Source organism: Sciurus vulgaris (genome assembly GCF_902686455.1).
Source record: "Sciurus vulgaris genome assembly, chromosome: 8".
Classification (NCBI taxonomy): Eukaryota; Metazoa; Chordata; class Mammalia; order Rodentia; family Sciuridae; genus Sciurus; species Sciurus vulgaris.
The window spans coordinates 118,210,869-118,229,261 of NC_136468.1; the positions used below are offsets into that span (position 1 = coordinate 118,210,869).

The 18,393-nt window shown below is 40.2% G+C and overlaps 1 protein-coding gene across 8 annotated transcripts in view; it reads left to right on the forward strand.

Moving 5' to 3' along the window:
- The window catches only part of DEPDC5 (DEP domain containing 5, GATOR1 subcomplex subunit), a 138,474-nt gene that overhangs the window by 111,391 nt on the left and 8,690 nt on the right, over window positions 1-18,393 (forward strand). For 7 of the 8 annotated variants that reach the window (XM_079149689.1, XM_079149692.1, XM_079149691.1 and 4 more), the window contains 2 exons: window positions 1,621-1,848; window positions 15,933-16,102. In XM_079149689.1, the coding sequence (XP_079005815.1) occupies window positions 1,621-1,848; window positions 15,933-16,102 (398 nt within the window). Of the gene's footprint in view, window positions 1-1,620; window positions 1,849-15,932; window positions 16,103-18,393 lie in introns of those variants that run through there. The other variant, XM_079149696.1, reaches the window with a different exon arrangement.

Sequence of the window (18,393 nt, forward strand, 5' to 3'; positions counted from 1 at the left end):
GAAGATAAACCTAGAAGATGCCAAAAGACCTGGTACAAGAATCCCCTTGGGTTATGTTTTTGTAACTGATTTTAATTATCACCTCCTTTAATTATCACCTTCATCTCCTTCCCTACCCTGCCCATCACCACACAGGTGGTTCTGATGATAACCTAATGGATTCCAATCTCTGATTTATAGCAGTTTTTACTTCCTGGGTTTCTAGGTTCCATATATTCTTCCAGAAATATATCAAGTCTTCACAAGTTTTCCAGGATATGTTTTCTTTAATTTTGATGTCTTTTATTTCTTTTTTTCCCCCAGCTCCATTTGTTTTATTTTTTTATGACAGTAGAATGCATTTGTATATTTTGATAGGTCATACATAAATGGAGTCTAATTTCTCATTTTTTCTGATATTTTTAAAGTAAAGTTATCCCTTGGTGTTGGAGGGATATTGGTCCCAGGACCCATTTCCTTCAGGATACACAAATCTGTGGATACTTAGGTCTTTTATATCATAGGCATAGTATTTGTATATAACCTCTGTACATACTCCCATACACTTTAAATCATTTTTAGATTACTTAAAATACCTAGTACAATGTAATTGCTATATTGTACTATATTGTTTAGCAATAATGACAAGAAAAAAGTCTTCAAGTTTAGTATAGAAGCAATTTTTTTTCCTGGATATTTTGGATGTGTGATTGGTAGAATTTGTGGGTGCAGAACTCATGCATCCAGGAGGCCAATTGTATTTATTTATTTATTTATTTACTTACTTTTTGTGGTGCTGGGGACTGAACCCATGGTCTTATGTATGCTAGGCAAGTACTCTACCACTGATTCACATCTCCCAGGCCCCCCTTTTTAAATATATAAAGGAAAAATAGTGCCCAGAGAGGAGCAGTTCCTTGTGTGACCATGGTAGAGCTGACTTGCTTAGTTCTGGAGGCACCCAGGACTCAGACCAGCCTCTCTTGTACATGTAGCACACATGTGGACCTTGACTGGAAGTAACTCCCATCCTGCAGACAGATGATTTCTCCACCGTTAGGTCTAAGGAGCCATACATGAGGTGATGCAGCTGGTCCTACTCACTGTGCTGTTTTGTCCAAGGACATGACAGAAGTGGGAATTTTTCCCTTGTAGTCTCTCATATATCCATTAACATTTTTTTTCCTTAAATTCTTTTAGACCAGTAAATACTTTTTTTGCCTTCAAATTGAAGGGGGGGAAAAGGTTATCAGCATGTGCTCTGAAATTATGGGTATAAAATTGAATATAAATTACTTCTTCCAATGAAGTTCATATAACATGTAATTAACTATTTTAAGAAGCATTTAGTACTTGTGCACCTATAACCTCTGTCCAGTCTCAGGCATTTACATCACTGATAGCAGTCAGTCCTTACTTTCTCCTCCTCCTGTCCCCTGGGAAACCACTAATAGACTTTCTGCCTGAAGATTTCTATATTTTGAGCATTTTGTATAAATGGAGTCATACGATATGTGGTTTTTATGTCCAGTTTCTTTTACTTAGCATATGTTTTCAAGGTTCATCCATGTTGTAGCATGCATCTGTGAGAAAATAAGCATTTGTGCTGAGGGATTCTTCTCTCCCCTCTGCTTTTTCCAGTGGCCATGCAGCAACCCACTGCCACCTGGCACACAGCAGGTGTGGATGACTTTGCCAGCTTCCAGCGCAAGTGGTTTGAGGTGGCCTTTGTGGCAGAAGAGCTCTTGCACTCTGAGATTCCAGCCTTCCTCTTGCCCTGGCTACCCAGCCGGCCAGCCTCCTATGCAAGCAGGCATAGCTCCTTTAGCCGCAGTTTTGGAGGACGGAGCCAGGCAGCTGCACTTTTAGGTAAATGCTTGATCCAGCTGGATGTGGGGATGTATTGGCAGGTGCCCAGAAAAGGGTAGTAGCCAACCAAGGGAATGATGCCACGTTAACCAGAATTAGACCTTTTGTTATGCCCACACCTGTCACTGTGTCTGTTGAGACTGTGGTCTCCTGGGCTGTGTTCCACTGGCTGAGTGGATCCAGTTTCATTATTTTTTCCAAGCAATAAACAGTCTTTAGCACCTCTCAAATCATGGTGCCAAATATGCATTTATAGGAGGGAATATTTGGCCCTTTTGGTGAGAGCACTCAGGATTCAGGGATAACTGACTACAGGTCTTAGTTCTTGCCAGAGGCCTTTCTTTGAACACTAGTGTCCTAGGATCTCAAAAAAGGAAGAAATCTAAAAGGTTATCCATTCAAGACACTTGTGCTGAGCATGAATCTCCCCTCATCCCTTCTTTCCCAGATACACTTACCACACTCAAAGATACATTGTAACTCCTGTTCCCTTTCCACACTCCTGCAGCTCTTAAGATACTTGTAATAAATAAAACAAAGGTATCATGCCAATCCATAATTAAAAAATATTAAAAGAAAAAGATAGTGGTGAATACTTGCTTATCAAAAGGTGGTGGACTGGGGTTGTGGCTCAGTGGTAGACCATTTGTCTAGCATGTGTGAGGCACTGGATTCAAGTCTCAACACTGTATATAAATAAATAAAAAAGTTTCATTGACAACTGAAAAAAAAAAAAAAAAGTCGTGACTTCTGACAGGAAATGGAGACCTCTGCTCTGGAGGAGAGGCCTTATAGGTTGTTTAGAAAATACATGCCCTGAGTGAAGCACCACAGAATTTACCTCTACTTATCTCCAGGTCAGGTTGCAGAGATCCTGAAAAGCTTTAAAAGAAAGGAAGCAGCCATAACAGACCAAACTCCAATGAAATGCCACATTCTTTTTTGCCTATAAAAGCTCAGCTAATTAGAATTCTGATCTGGCTGGTAGAAGGGAAGGTTAATAGCTATCACAGATTCTCAGATTTACTTAGATCTGGGTGTGGCTCTCACCTCACAGTTAAGCCCATCGTTACCTGTATTCTGTGAGAAGTGAAGGCCTGAAGAGGATGGCATGGGGCCCTTAGAGAAGCAGCTCCTCCTTTCATCCAGGCAGTCATGGCTTACCCTTCTCTTCTTTGTTGTATTTCTAATTTTCTATCTCTTTGAGGCCATTTGGGAACAAAGTGGCTGCGTACTTGCTGTTATCCTGGGGAGCTCACTTCTAGCAACCTAAAAACCATGTAGAGCACCCCTAGGATTTGAGATCAAAGACCTGTGGGCACCTGGAATAGCAAGCATCAGATCCCTGTGTTTTACACCATGGAAGGGTCTATTAAAAGCAGCAAGTAAAAGGGGGAGGGACCCTGATGTTAGTGGGAAGTAAAGCCAATAAATAGTCCAGCAACAAAAGTGAAGTCAAGAAAACCTATTGCAAATGTAACAAGCACAAGAACTTGATAAGTACAGTGTTATTCATTCATAGTACTGGATAGTGCATGGGAAACTTCTCAAGAAACTGTTTTATGCCATTTTTCCTAATAAATGAAGTTGATTTTTAGTAGCCAAGTTTTATAGCTAGATTTTTCTGTATGAATAAAAGTTAAGAATTCTCATCTTCTTCAGGAAGTGAGGAGGCAAGCCCAAAAGCTAGATACTTTCCTTTGTATTTAAAAAAAAAAAAAAGTTGAAAAGTCAATGTCCCACCATCTTCAATGTTCCTTTCTGGGACAAAGATACAGTAAGTTACTGTGAATAAATGTTGGCTCTTGTATAGTGACACTTTATCTAAGAGCTGAAGGAAGCAAAAAGATTTCTGAAGAACCTGATGCCACAAATTCAATTGTCACCTCCTTGTGACACACTTGAGGGGGCCCTTAACCATTAAGAGCCTATATACTGAGTTTTTAACAAGTTTGGATACAGGTCACTAATACCCTAGATTTTAGACAGAGAATTAGGGGCACATGATGGCAGCAGTTGTACTAAAGCATTTTGGCAAAATGTTTTCTAAAACATACCTGTTAGGTTTTGGTCCTTTTAAGATGGGTGGTAATTATCATTTATTTGGAAAATTTCCTTTTCTTAAAAGTGATAAATGAATTGTTTTGGTGTGAATCTTCTCTTCCAGTGCATATAAAACCTTACAGCAGGGTTTCTACACTTTGGCACTACAGATGCTTGGACCAGATAATTAAAAAAAAAAAAAAAAAATTAGAGCATTATGATTATACCAGACAATTCTTTTTTTGTAGGGGAAGGCTATCCTTCACGTTGTACAATGTTTAGCAGCATTCCTGGCTTCTGCCCTGTAGATGCCAGTAGGCCTGCCTGCCCACCCCCAAATGTGGCAGAATGTCTCCTGACATTGCCACAGTGTCCCCTGGGGGATACCAACTTATTCCCACTTGAGAACCACTGCCCTGGGTAATTGAAGGATTACACCAAGAAGGCAAGGGGGCGTGATTGAGAGCTCAGGATACTTGAGAATCTTTGAAGTTCATCAGTAACTTCCCTAAGCACATATCAGGTCAACATGTAAAATGAGGGTGATTTCAGAGCTTGGAGGTAGAAAGAATAGTCACAGCTGGAGTGAGAGAGACCCCCAGTTTCAGTTTTCTTGTGCGTTTTCCACAATTCAGTAAAGGCAATTGTGGTTGCTCCAGCCCTGCTTGATATGGGGCAATGGTAGTAATACTAGTGCCATGATTTCTAGAGCATATATATAGGTCAGGTACTGCACAAAGCAGAAAATGATCTCATTTCATCTTCATCCCAGTTTGTAGAGTTCAGGGAACTGAGAGTCAGAGTGGTGAAGTAAGTCTGTTGCCCAGGGTTCTGCGTCTAAGTGCTAGAGCTGGAGTTTATTTACAGGATCTCTTGACCCTGAATCCCGATCTCTAACCGTACTGCATTTTGGCTTCAGGAGGATAAAAGTCAAAGCCCATGAGGACTTCAGATGATTCTCATGATTGCCCAGGTCCAGGGGCAGCTGCAACTCTTGGTGATAAAGGACACTCAGGTCCCAGCCCTTTGCTACAAAACCTCAGCTTGCCCAGTGGGTTTTTCTTCCTCTCTCTGCCATCCCACTGGTCATTTTTTTTTTAAGAGCCACCAAACTTCTAACCTCTGCTTTCTAACTCCACTCCTAGTATCTTATGTCACTGAGATAACTGAAGATTCCTATCCACCTTCACCAGTAGTGATGTCTGTCCCTACTATTCTGCCTCCCTGCAACCCCTTACTCACTGTAGATGAGCCACCACTACTCCAGTCTAAGGCCAATATCTCCACCTGTGCTCAAGACCCCTGCTTGTAGTACTTGGACTGATTCTGATAGGCATTGCTTCTTTCTGAACTCTTCTCTTTAGTAAAGCATCTTCATCAAGCATCCCTGTCAGTCTACAACAGGTGGACTTTGTCTTGTTGACAAAAGCCTAGTAAAACAAAACAAAATGGGAAACTTGAATCAGGTTTTCCTCTATCCCCTCCTCTGGAAAAACCCTTCCCAAGCTTACCACAGAGCCCTACATTGCTTAGTAAAGTGGCCTAGTCCTTTTGCCATCAGCAACATTTGTTTGATAATCTCTAAATCCTCCTTTCAATGTTTTTTTGATTGGCTCCTAAGATGATCAGTGCTCCCTCTCAGCTCTCCTTTTTTTTTTTTTTTTTTTTTTTTTTTTATGAGTCTCCTTTCCAGATTTCTCTTCAGCTACCTAACCTTTCAACATTATAGCAGATTGGCCTTGTTCCATAGAAGGTAAAGCCTTCTCTGAGTCCTATCACTTTGTCTTGAAGCATCTTGTTAAGGCCAGTGGTCCTTCATTATCCCTAGGTCCAATCACTGCTAAATTTTCATCTCTGTCCTACACCATGTTTTCCAGTTTGAGACTCATCCATTTGTCTCCTTGACTGTCAATTAGAGACTGAAGTACATTGTTCAGAGCTCCTACCCACTCCCTAGCCACCCCCATCTACTTCTCCCTTAGTCTTTCCTTCTCATTTTGGTTACTTAAGGCAGACAGGAATCTCAGTCACTTTCCTGTTCTTTCCTTTCCATTCTACATCTAGTCCATCAGCAAGTTCTGTCTTCTTTTTATCTACCTTCAATATTCCAAGCCACTGTCATCTCCTGCATGTGATATTGTAGTCACCTCTTGGCCTCTTCCTTCCACATAATATGTTTTCCACACAGAATCCAGAGAGACCACGTCAAATGTAAGTAGGATCATGTTTTTATCTCTAGGCAGCATTCTCTTGTGACCCACATTTCGCTGGTATTAAAAACTGGTCTTCATCCTCTCAGCTGTCTCCCATGTGGGTTTCTTATTCTGCTCCATCTGCTGTGGTGGTCCTATGCACTTTGCTGACCAACATTGGCTTCTGTGCACATAGGCCAAAATACTAAGCACACTTCTGCTTCTGGCCTTTTCCTTCTGCCTCAGATGCCCTCAGGAATTCTTCCCTTCAAGTCTCTTCTTCAAGGTCACATGTAAATGAGTTCTTTCCTGACCCCACGATAGTCTCTGGGCCCATGATACCCAAACTTTGTCTGCTTTGCTCTTACCACCTCTGGACAGTGTGTGTGTGTATAAGCTTGTGAGTTTTTCTACTTCCACAAGGACTTAAACTGTGTGACGAACTGCTTGTTGTTCACTGACTGTCTCCATTCCTACTTTTTTTTTTTTAATTTATTTTTATTGTAAACAAATGGGATACTTATTGTTTCTGTTTGTACATGAAGTAAAGGCATACCATTTGTGTAATCATACATTTACATAGGGTAATGGTGTTTGATTCATTCTGTTATTTTTTCCTTCCCCTCCATCCCTTCCACCCCACTTTTCCATCTATACAGTTCCTCCTTCCTCCATTCTTGCCCCCCTTCAACCCCCCATTATATGTCATCATTCGCTTATCAGCGAGATCATTCATCCTTTGGTTTTTTGCTATTGGCTTATCCCACTTAGCATGATATTCTCCAATTTCATCCATTTACCTGCAAATGCCATAATTTTATCATTCTTTATGGCAGAGTAATATTCCATTATATATATATATATACACACACCACAGTTTCTACAGTCTGGCTATTGTGAATTGAGCAGCTATGAACATTGATTTGGCTGCATCTCTGTAATATGCTGATTTTAAGTCCTTTGGGTATAGGCCGAGGAGTGGGATAGCTGGGTCAAAAGGCGGTTCCATTCCAAATTTTCTGAGGAATCGCCACACTGCTTCCCAGAATGGCTACACTAATTTGCAACCCCACCAGCAATGTATGAGTGTACCTTTTTCCCCACATCCTTTCCAACACCTATTGTTTGTATTCTTGATAATCACCATTCTAATTAGAGTGAGATGGAATCTTAGGGTAGTTTTGATTTGCATTTCTCTTATTACTACAGATGGTGAACATTTTTTCATATATCTGTTGATTGCTTGTATATCTTCTTCTGTGAAGTGTCTGTTCATTTCCTTAGACCAATTGTTGATTGGGTTATTTGTATTCTTGGTGTAGAGTTTTTTGAGTTCTTTATAGATTCTGGAAATTAGTGCTCTATCTGAAGTATGAGTGGCAAAGATATTCTCCCACTCTGTAGGCTCTCTCTTCACATTGCTAGTTTCCTTTGCTGAGAGAAAGCTATTTAGTTTGAATCTATCCCAGTTGTTGATTCTTGCTTTTATTTCTTGTGCTTTGGGAGTCCTGTTAAGGAAGTCTGATCCTAAGCTGACATGATGAAGATTTGGACCTACTTTTTCTTCTATAAGATGAAGGCTCTCTGGTCTGATTCTGAGGTCCTTGATCCATTTGGAGTTGTTTTGTGCAGGGTGAGAGATAGGGGTTTAGTTTCATTCCATTGCATATGGACTTCCAGTTTTCCCAGCACCATTTGTTGAAGAGGCTATCTTTTCTCCATTGCATATTTTTGGCCCCTTTGTCTAGTATGAGAAAATTGTATTTATTTGGGTTTGTGTCCATGTCCTCTATTCTGTACCATTGATCTACCTGTCTATTTTGGTGCCAATACCATGCCGTTTTTGTTACTATTGCTTTTTGTAGTATAGTTGAAGTTCTGGAATTGCAATACCCCCTGTTTCATTTTTCCTGCTAAGGATTGTTTTAGCTATTCTGGGTTTCTTATTCTTCCAGATGAATTTCACGATTGCTTCCTCTATTTCTGTAAGGTACATCATTGGGATTTTAATTGGAATTGCATTGACTCTGTATAGCACTTTTGATAGTATGACCATTTTGACAATATTAATTCTGCCTATCCAAGAACATGGGAGATCTTTCCATCTTCTAAGGTCTTCCTTAATTTCTTTCTTCACTGTTTTGTAGTTTTCATTTTAGAGATCTTTTATCTCTTTGGTTAGATTGATTCCCAAGTATTTTATTTTTTTTGAGGCTATTGCAAATGGAGTTGTTTTCTTCAATTCTCTTTCAGATATTTCGTCGCTTGTGTATAAAAACGCCTTAGATTTATGCATGTTGATTTTATAGCCTGCTATTTTGCTGATTTCATTGATGAGGTCTAGAAGTTTTCTGGAGGAGTTTTTTGGATCCTCTCAATTTAGAATCATGTCATCAGCAAATAGTGACACCTTAAGTTGCTCTTTTCCTATTCGTGTCCCTTTAATTTCTTTAGTCTGTCTAATTGCTCTGGCTGGAGTTTTGAGGACAATGTGGAATAGAAGTGGTGAAAGAGGACATCCCAGTCTTGTTCTGGGTTTTAAAGGGAATGGTTTCAGTTTTTCTCCATTAAGAATGATGTTGGCCATGGGCTTAGCATAAATAGCCTTTACAATGTTCAGGTATTTTCCTACTATCCCTATTTTTTCTAGTGTTTTGAGCATGAAGGGATGCTGTATTTTGTCAAATACTTTTTCTGCGTCAACTGAAATAACCATATGATTCTTATCCTTAAGTCTATTGACATGATGGATTACGTTTATTGATTTACGGATATTAAACCATCCTTGCATTCCAGGGATGAACCCCACTTGATTGTGGTGCACAATTTTCTTAATATGTTTTTGGATATGGTTTGACAGTATTTTGTTAAGGATCTTTGCATCTATATTCATCAAGGATATTTGTCTAAAATTTTCTTTCCTTGATGTGTCTTTTCCTGGTTTGGGTATGAGGGTGATATTAGCTTCATAGAATGAGTTTGGTAGGGTACCTTCCTTTTCTATTTCCTGGAATACTTTGAGAAGTATTGGAATGAGATCTTCTTTGAAGGTCTTGTAGAACTCGACTGAGAATCCGTCTGGTCCTGGGCTTTTCTTGGATGGTAGGTTTTTAATGGCTTCTTCTATTTCATTGCTTGATACTCATCTGTTTAAATTGTGTATGTCCTCCTGGTTCAGTTTGGGACGAGCATATGTCTCTAAAAATTTGTCAGTGTCTTCGGTACTTTCTATTTTGTTGGAATACAGATTTTCAAAGTAGCTTCTCATTATGTTGTGTATCTCTCAGTGGTGTCTGTCGTGATATTTCCTTTGTCATCAGGAATTTTAGTAATTTGAGTTTTCTCTCTCCTTCTCTTTGTTAGTGTGGCTAAAGGTTTGTCTATTTTGTTTACTTTTTCAAAGAACCAACTTTTTGTTTTGTCAATTTTTTGAATTGTTTCTTTTGTTTCAATTTCATTGATTTCAGCTCTGATTTTAATTACTTCCTGATTTCTACTACTTTGCCATTATTCTGTTCTTCTTTTTCTAGGGCTTTGAGCTGTAATGTTAGGTCATTTAGTTGTTGACTTTTCATTCTTTTCTGGAATGCGCTCCATGCAATGAATTTTCCTCTTAGTACCGCTTCCATAGTGTCCCAGAGATTTTGATATGTTGTATTGTTGTTCTCATTGACCTCTAAGAATTTTTTTATCTCCTCCCTGATGTTTTCTGTTATCCATGTTTGATTCAATAGCATATTATTTAGTGTCCAGGTGTTGGAGTACTTTCTGTTTTTTATTTTGTCATTGATTTCTACTCTCAGTCCATTATGATGTGATAGAACACAAGGCAGTATCTCTATTTTTTTGCATTTCCTAAGGGCTGCTTTGTGGCATAACATATGATCTATTTTCGAGAAGGTTCCATGTGCTGCTGAGAAGAAAGTGAATTCACTTGTTGATGGATGGAATATTCTATATACGTCTGTTAAGTCTAGGTCATTGATTGTGTTATTGAGTTCTATGGTTTTTTTGTTTGGAAGATCTATCTAGTGGTGACAGCAGTGTGTTAAAGTCACCCAGAATTATTGTGTTGTGGTCTATTTGATTCCTGAAACTGAGAAGGATTTGTTTGATGTACAGGGATGCATTGTTTGTTCGGGGCCAAATATTACGATCGTTATGTCTTCCTGATTTATGATTCCCTTAAGCAGTGTGAAATGTCCTTCTTTATCCCTTCTGACTAACTTTGGCTTGAAATCCACGTTATCTGAAACAAGGATGGAAACCCCCACTTTTTTACTGGGTCCATGTGCGTGTTATGGTTTTTCCCATCCTTTCACCTTTAGTGTGTGGATGTCTTTTTCTATGTGATGAGTCTCTTGCAGGCAGCATATCGTGGAATTTATTTTTAATCCATTCTGCCAATCTGTGTCTTTTGATGGATGCGTTTAGGCCATTAATGTTCAGGGTTATTATTGAGATATGATTTGTATTCCCATTCATTTGGCTTTATTTTTGGTTTTTAACTTCGTTTGGTTTCTCCTTTGAGTGGATTTTTCTCTATGGTAGTTCCTCCCTTTGCTGACCTGCATTGTTGTTTTTCATTTCCTCCTCATGGAATATTTTGCTGAGAACATTTTGTAGCACAGGCTTTCTATTTGTAAATTCTTTTAACTTTTGTTTATCATGGAAGGATTTTATTTCATCTTCAAATGTGAAGGTTAGTTTTGCTGGGTATAGGATTCTTGGTTGGCAACCATGTTCTTTGAGAGCTTGAAATATGTTGTTCCAGGCCCTTCTAGCTTTTAGAGTCTGGACTGAGAAGTCAGCTGCTGTCCGTATTGGTTTCACCCTATTTGTAATCTGATGCTTTTCTCTCCCAGCCTTCAAAAATCCTATCTTTATTTTGAATGTTAGGCATTTTCATTATAATGTGCCTTGGTGTGAATCTGTTGTGATTTTGTGCATTTGGTGTTGTGTAAGCCTCTTGTAATTGATTTTCCATACCATTCTTCAGGCTTGGGAAATTTTCTCCTATTATTTCATTGAATAGGTTGTTGATTCCTTTGGCTTGTGTCTCTGTGCTTTCCTCAATCCCGATCATTCTTAAATTTGGTCTTTTCATGATGTCCCATAGTTCTTGGAGATTCTGTTCATGATTTCTTACCATCTTCTCTGTGTGGGCAACTTTATTTTCAGGATTAAATATTTTGTCTTCATTGTCTGAGGTTCTGTCTTCCAAGTGATCTAGTCTTTTGGTGATGCTTTCCATGGACTTTCTTATTTGGTTTATTGTTTCCTTCATTTCAAGGATTTCCATTATTTATTTTTTAAGAATCTCTATCTCTTTTTTGAAATGATCTTTTTGCTTCCTGCAGTTGCTCTTTCTACTTCTTATTGGTATTATCATTCATTGCCTGCATTTGCTCTGTTATCTCATCCTTTGCTTTGTGAATCATCTTAATCATGTGTAATCTGAAGTCCTTGTCTGACATTTCTTCTACCATACTGTCACTGGATTCTATTAATATAGAATCTATATTTGTTTGGATCATTTTCTTCCATTGTTTTTTCATTTTGTTCATTTATCTTCCCCTCTAGCAGTGCAGATCTGGGGTATTGCAGATTCCCCCCTATAGGCTTATAGTGGCCCTATAGGTTTCCAAAATCTTTTCTTTAAGGGGGAGATCAATATTAGCAGTGCCCAATTCAGACAGTATGCAATCCTAGACCAAATAGCTCCTATGAGGACATTAACAATATTGTCATAATAAACAGAATGAGTTCAATTATTATCTTCAGTATAACAAACAGATTTGCAATAAGGTCTGCAGTTTCTAATGGAGGACAAAGAGGATGCAGAGGGATGTAGAATGTAGCTGTTAATGGGATAAGAAAAGAAAGAAGTTCTAGATAATAGAAAGGGTGAGCGTATAATCAAAAGAAGTTGGTTGTTAGCATGCAAAAAGGGAGAAAGAGACTCTGAGGGAACAGGTAAACAAAAGGAAAAGAGAGCATGAAAAGTAAAGAAATAAAAACCTAAAATTATTCAATAAAGAGAAAAAAGAAAATCTACACTGTAACAGTCATATAGTATTCAAACCTCCCAGTCTTCAGTAGCCTGATGCCATGAGAGGTACCTGACAATGAGTTTCTAGTCTCCAGCAGGCATCTCAGAATGGGATGTTCCCCACCTAAAGATCGGAGCTATAGCTTCTAGGATAATCCAAGATGGCTGCTCTGGCTTCCAAATGTGTTGGCAAATGGGGAGCTGCAGCTTGGGGTGTGGACGGGGTCCTGGAGGCGGGGTGCAGTTGGTCAGGCAGGGGTCCTGGAGGTGGGGGTGTGTTTGGTGTGGTTGTGGGATCCTGTAGGCGGGGTGCAATCAGTCTTTTGGGGTCCCCGTGATAGGGCACAGTCAGTTGGTCTTGGGGTCCTGGCGGAAGGGAGCAGTCAGTCGATGTGTGGGCCCCGGAAGCAGGGAGTGATCGTTTGACCTGAGGGATCCTGGAGACAGGGCTCAGCCAGTCCCACCTGTAGGAAGGGGTCCTTCGGGGCCTGGCTGTTTTCTCAAAATGGTGGCAGACACGTGTAGTCAAACCTGCAGGTACTGTAACAGTGAACTTCCAGGCAACAGAAGGCAGCTGGCGCTCCACCTGCGGTGGGTGATCAGTTTGCTGACTGTTGTCGTACGATCTGGAAGTGAACCTCAGGTGGTGGGTGATGGATAGGTGTAAGGCAGGCGATGGACAGGCAAGAGGCAGACAAATGGCGAATGATGGGCACCTGACAGTGAGCAGTCTGCACTCAAAAAGGCATCTATATGCTGTCAGACTGCAGGTGATCACAGTAGACAAATGGGGTAAATACCAGGGGATCAATAAGCAGCAGAAACTGCCTCAGCAAGAAACAGATATCCCCTGCTTGAAACTGGAGTTACGGAGTGACAAGGAATGCAGCCTCCCTCTAATCCGCCATCTTGGATTGCCCCCCACTCCTACTTGATCATAGTTGGTTTCTGTTAATACTTGTTGAATGTATGTAAAAATATTAATGAATGTAGTTTGGCAGATTTGGGGGAAATTGAATTGGGAACATTAAGTCTGGAGTTGATAAATCTGATGTTAAGTAATTAGTTGCTGAATTGTCAGAAAAATAGTAGTTGTTCTGCTGTTCATTTTGTTGAAAATACTACCAGCCTGGCAACAAACTGCCCATCCCCTTTCTTGTATGCATGGTCCTTCCCCTGTGAAAAGACAAGGGGTTGTGTGAATGGTTCCAAACCTCTTGATGCACTTATCCCTTGGTCAGAGTCACTACTTCTGGAAAATGCTACCAGTATTGTCACCTTGACATATTTAGTTTCTGTGAGCCCTCTTGACAATGTCTATCCAAACATCCTCCTTTCCAAAGTCTTGTCCTTCTGTAGGCTAGTAAAATCCTCTCCTGACTGCCATAGTCTTTTGCTTAAGATGGATTCAGATCATCTCAGGTTAACTTTGGTTCTTAGTGCTTAACAAAGAGCAGTCTATAGAAAAATAACTTATATGCCCCCAAAAAGGGGGAGAATAGAGAGAAATCTGTCCGGGGCAGGTAGTTGATTGGACTGGTGTTTACTACCTGGGGTCTGTGTATGGTCTTCAGTGAATCTGAACTAGTCAGAATTTTGTATGTATGATTTCTGGGGAAACATACTTTTATTAGCTTTTCAGTAGCTCCCATGGTTGTTATAGAGGAATTTCATTCTTTCACCCTCTTTGCCCATCACTCCTCCATAGGAAGTGGGTTTCTTTTCCTTTTAAACCTGATATGACCTTATTATAGCCAGTTCTGTGACTGTTAGGATATGAGTTGTTTCTCTATAGCATTTTTCCAGGTTAGAATATAGACTTTTACTCTGTCATTTATTTAAGTGAAAGATATATTGTGTTTATTAATTTATTGTGGTGCTGGGGAGGGAACTGAGTGCATCACATATGCTAGGTAAGCGTTCTCCCATTGAACTACATCCCCAGCCCAATATGTTGTCTTTAAATTAGGTCATCTTCAATATTTGGTTTATTTTTCAGGAAAATAAAAATAATATCACTTATAATGGAAGAAAGGCCATTGTATATTTATTATATATGACTTGTTCCTTTTCCATTTGCTTTTTGTGTGTTTCTTTTGTCATGTTCCTTTTTAAATACTTTCGATTCTCAATTGGCTGTTAGTAATTGAAAGTTGTTTTGAAATCCCTGACATTGGCATATGGTCCTATCTGAATTCACTCATAGTAGCTCCCACTTCCTGTGTTGCTGAGCTGGGAAGCTACAAGGGCATCTGAGACTATGGAAGGAGCAGGGCACATGCCTTGAGCCCCCTCAAAGCCCCCTTCCCTTCCTTCCTTCCTTCCTTTTTTCTTTCTCTTTCTTTCCTTTCTTTTCCTTTTCTTTCTTCATGCTGAGGATTGAACCCAAGGGGATCGTTTACCACTGAGTTATAACCACAAGTCTTTTGATTTATTTACTTTAATTTTGAGGCAGATTCTTGCTAAATTGCTGAGGCTGGCCTGGAACTTGGAATCCTCCTACCTCAGCCTCCCAAGTTGCAGGAATTAGAGGCATGTGCTACTGTGCCCAGCTCTCTCAGTCTTTTCTTGATGGCCTGTTAGATGCCAGGGTTAGAAGGGATTATAGACTACCTTTGTCCAAACCCTAAAACTTACACCTTTCCATAGCACTCTTGGTTGGTGGGAGCCAACTCCTCATTGAAAACCCTTTTGATATGGCACTCACTACTAATAACCCGCACTTCATTCTCTGGCAGCTCTAGTCGTTATGCTGTTTCAGTTCCCTTTGTGGGGTTATGTTCATTCTCCTCTAGTGACACCAATCCCTTCCCTGGGTCGTTAAAAGCACCCTTGCTCTGACCTGGGTGATGGATGCTGAGTCTGCTCCTCCCCTGGGTTTGCATGTATTTATTGGATTCCATGTATTCCTATGTCCCCAAAAGGTGAATAAGTTGGTTCCTATGGAACACAGGGAGTGACTTCACTGGTAGTGGCATTTCAGCTTGGCTCATATCTTTGTAGACAATATAACCCTGTTGGAAGCATCTGTATTGTCAATTCTAATCCCTGAAGTATGAAACCAGTGATATCTTGAGCTTGTAACCAGTTGACTGAACAGTATACTCTCTTAGGCTTCTCTAGACTGGCCTGTGCTGAACTTAATATGCCAGATGGGAAAGAAGAGATGTGTGTGGTCACTGTTGATGTTTATGGAGTGCCCTTATTTTTGATTGGTACTCTTTACCTGAGGAGGAATACAGTGTTTTAAGAGTAGAGAGCAAATCTTTCTTTGATTTGGGCTGTGAAGTATAGGGTTACTCTGGCAGTATCATGAATTTGGACCATGAAGCAGAGACAGAGTTGTAGCTTTGATATGCTTTTTAGGTTCAGAGTGGTCATGTTAAGGTACCAGGTGCCTTAAGCATAATCAATAGTGTTCATGGAGTCATGCCCAGGTCTCAACTTGAGCTTTGGTAAGCTCCTAGTATAAACTGAGAGTACAGGGAGAGGAGAGGAGATTGAAGTGAGATGACTTGAGTAGAAGGCAGCTAAGCCTATTCTTTAATGTAATGTCTATGGCTGCTTTTGCACTATGTTGTGTAGTTGTGACAGATATATGCCCCCAAAAACCTAAAATATTTATCCACAAACAGAAAAAAATTGTGGACTCCTGGACTAGATGATTTCCAGAACATTTCTAGAGCCTCTGATTTTCTATTAGGCAGTTCTGCAGTTTCACAACTGGATGCTCAGTTGTTTGTTTTTCCTTCTCATCCCACTCCTCTTACTTTGGCCCTTTTTATGTGCTAACACAGCTGCCACTGTCCCAGAGCAGAGAACTGTGACCCTGGATGTTGATGTGAACAACCGGACAGACCGGCTAGAATGGTGCAGCTGTTACTACCATGGTAACTTCTCCCTGAATGCAGCCTTTGAGATCAAGCTACACTGGATGGCAGTGACTGCCGCTGTGCTCTTTGAGATGGTGAGAACTTCATGCATGTGGTTGGTGCCTGGTCTGGTTCACTTCTCAGAGGGGAAGGGGGATCTTACTAGAGATTCATATCTCTTTATTTTTTCAGGCTCCTATTACCTTTTCACTCTATTGGAATAGCCTTAAAAAAATAAATAGTAATAAATTCAAACAGGGTATAGGTTAGGGTTTCTCAACCTTGGTACTAACATCTGGGGCCAGAAAATTCTGTGTTATGGGGTGCTGTACTGTATATTGTAGGATGCATTGTAGGGTGCATCTCTGTTGTGCAGTGTAGGATGTTGAATAGCATCCCAGCCTCTATCCACTAAATGCCAGTAGCACACTTTCAACTGTGATAACCAAAAATGTCTCCAGAAATTGGCACATGTTCCTAGGGAAGGGGAAGTATTACCTCCAGTTGAGAATCAGGGGTCTGGAGTGAAATCAAGTCTCTCTCCATCATGTGTCCTGGGACTTCTATCTAAGAGCAACCACAACTATCATTTAGTACACTGCTTTTTTTCCTGTTACCTGTATGCCCTCCATATCAGCACAAAAATATGCCTTATTTTCTGTTTGTTTGTTTTTTAATCATTGCTTTTGTTTTTGTTTTCATTTTGTTTTTAATGGCTACAGAATAGTCTCTTATTCCATAATTTACTTAACTAATTCCCTGTTAATGAGCATCACTGCTGTTAATATATGAGTTCTCAAACAAGGGGCAAATTTGCTTCTCAGGGGCATTTGACAGCCTCTGCAGACCTTTTTATTTATCACACATGGTGGGAGTAGGGGTATTACTAGCATCTGGTGAGTTGAAACCAGGTTTGCTGCTCATGATCCTGCAAAGCAAAGGACAGCCCATGAACAAAGAATTAATTGGCTCAAGATGTCACAAGTTCCAAGGCTACACAACCTCATTTTAACTGGTCTTCCTGCCTGTCTTTCCTCCTTCTGTTCTGTCCTGTCCTGACTCTCTAATCAGGTCATTCACTGCTACCACACTAAGAAGTAAGTCGTGCCTGGCCATTGCTCATCTGAGTCCAGTGCCTATTAGAATAAACACTCCTTATCCAGGTGGCCAGTATCTTCCTGGAGCCTTCCTCAACCATCATAACAGTCTGCCACTCCTATTATGTACTCTGAGTCAGCCCAGAAGAAATTTTTCTATGGGTCACTGAGCCTGACTCCTCTCTAACACTAGCCTAAGCATTTAATTACACAGCTGAGAACAGCTGGGAAATTAAAAAAGAGTTCACTGAAGGCTGCAATATGACCCAAGAGGAATGAAAGTTTTGTTGTAGGCCTTGTTAAGCCCTACAATAAGACAAACTCTGGGGCAGAGTTTTTGTGTGGGTCTTGTCTGTCTGGCATAGTCTGCCTCAGTATATGACATTATCATCTTCAAGACCCTTTCCTCAGAAAGACTCACCCAGAGTGTATCCTTAAAATCCAAGTCAAGCTAAGCTCATCCTGCTCAGCTTACAAGAACACCACTTCTTCCCTAGCTGGTTGACATCAGGATGATGTTCCCTCCAGGCAAAATCCCTGACCCAGTAGGCATCAGCATTTTCCTTGGTAGTCCCTCCTGATAACCGTATCTCAAAACAGGACCACAGTAGTCACACATACACACATGTAGTTTTAGTTGGGCAGAAGAAACATGTTTTTTTCCTCCAAGGAATTTAGCAACTAATTTTAAAAAAGTACATGTTTAACATCTATTCATGTAAAGCCCACTCAATGCTGCTAATGCCTTAGGTGAATTATTATCTTAAGGCAATATCCACGTTTGTTACACGTCAGATTTTATAAGGATAAATATTACCTAAAATAAAAACATTGTTGACTCAGTCTTAGGAATTAATTTGATCAAACCAGAGATCTTGGTTCTGTTGTTGTTGTTATGAGAGTTCTTGGGGGAAAAAAAATCTAAGAATAATTCCCTTCAATTTTTAACATAATAAATGTAAGTCAAGGTATGGCCTTTTTTTGGGGGGGGGGGGCGGGTCAGGTCTAGCTGGGACTGTAGTCACTCACCACAGTGTCCAGCTTATATCTTTCTAAAATAATATTTAACCTGTAGCTGGGAGGCTGAGGTGAGAAGATCACCTGCGCCCACAAGATGAGCCTGAGCATCATCCCAGGACCCTGTCTGGGAAAAAAAAAAAGTAAATAAATAAATAAAGTAATATTTGACACAGATCTCATCTGTGTCCTGTAGCCTCATCTATCAGCTTTTCTTTTTCTTTCTTTATGGCTGAGTATTGAACCCAGGGCCTCACTGATACTAGGCCAGC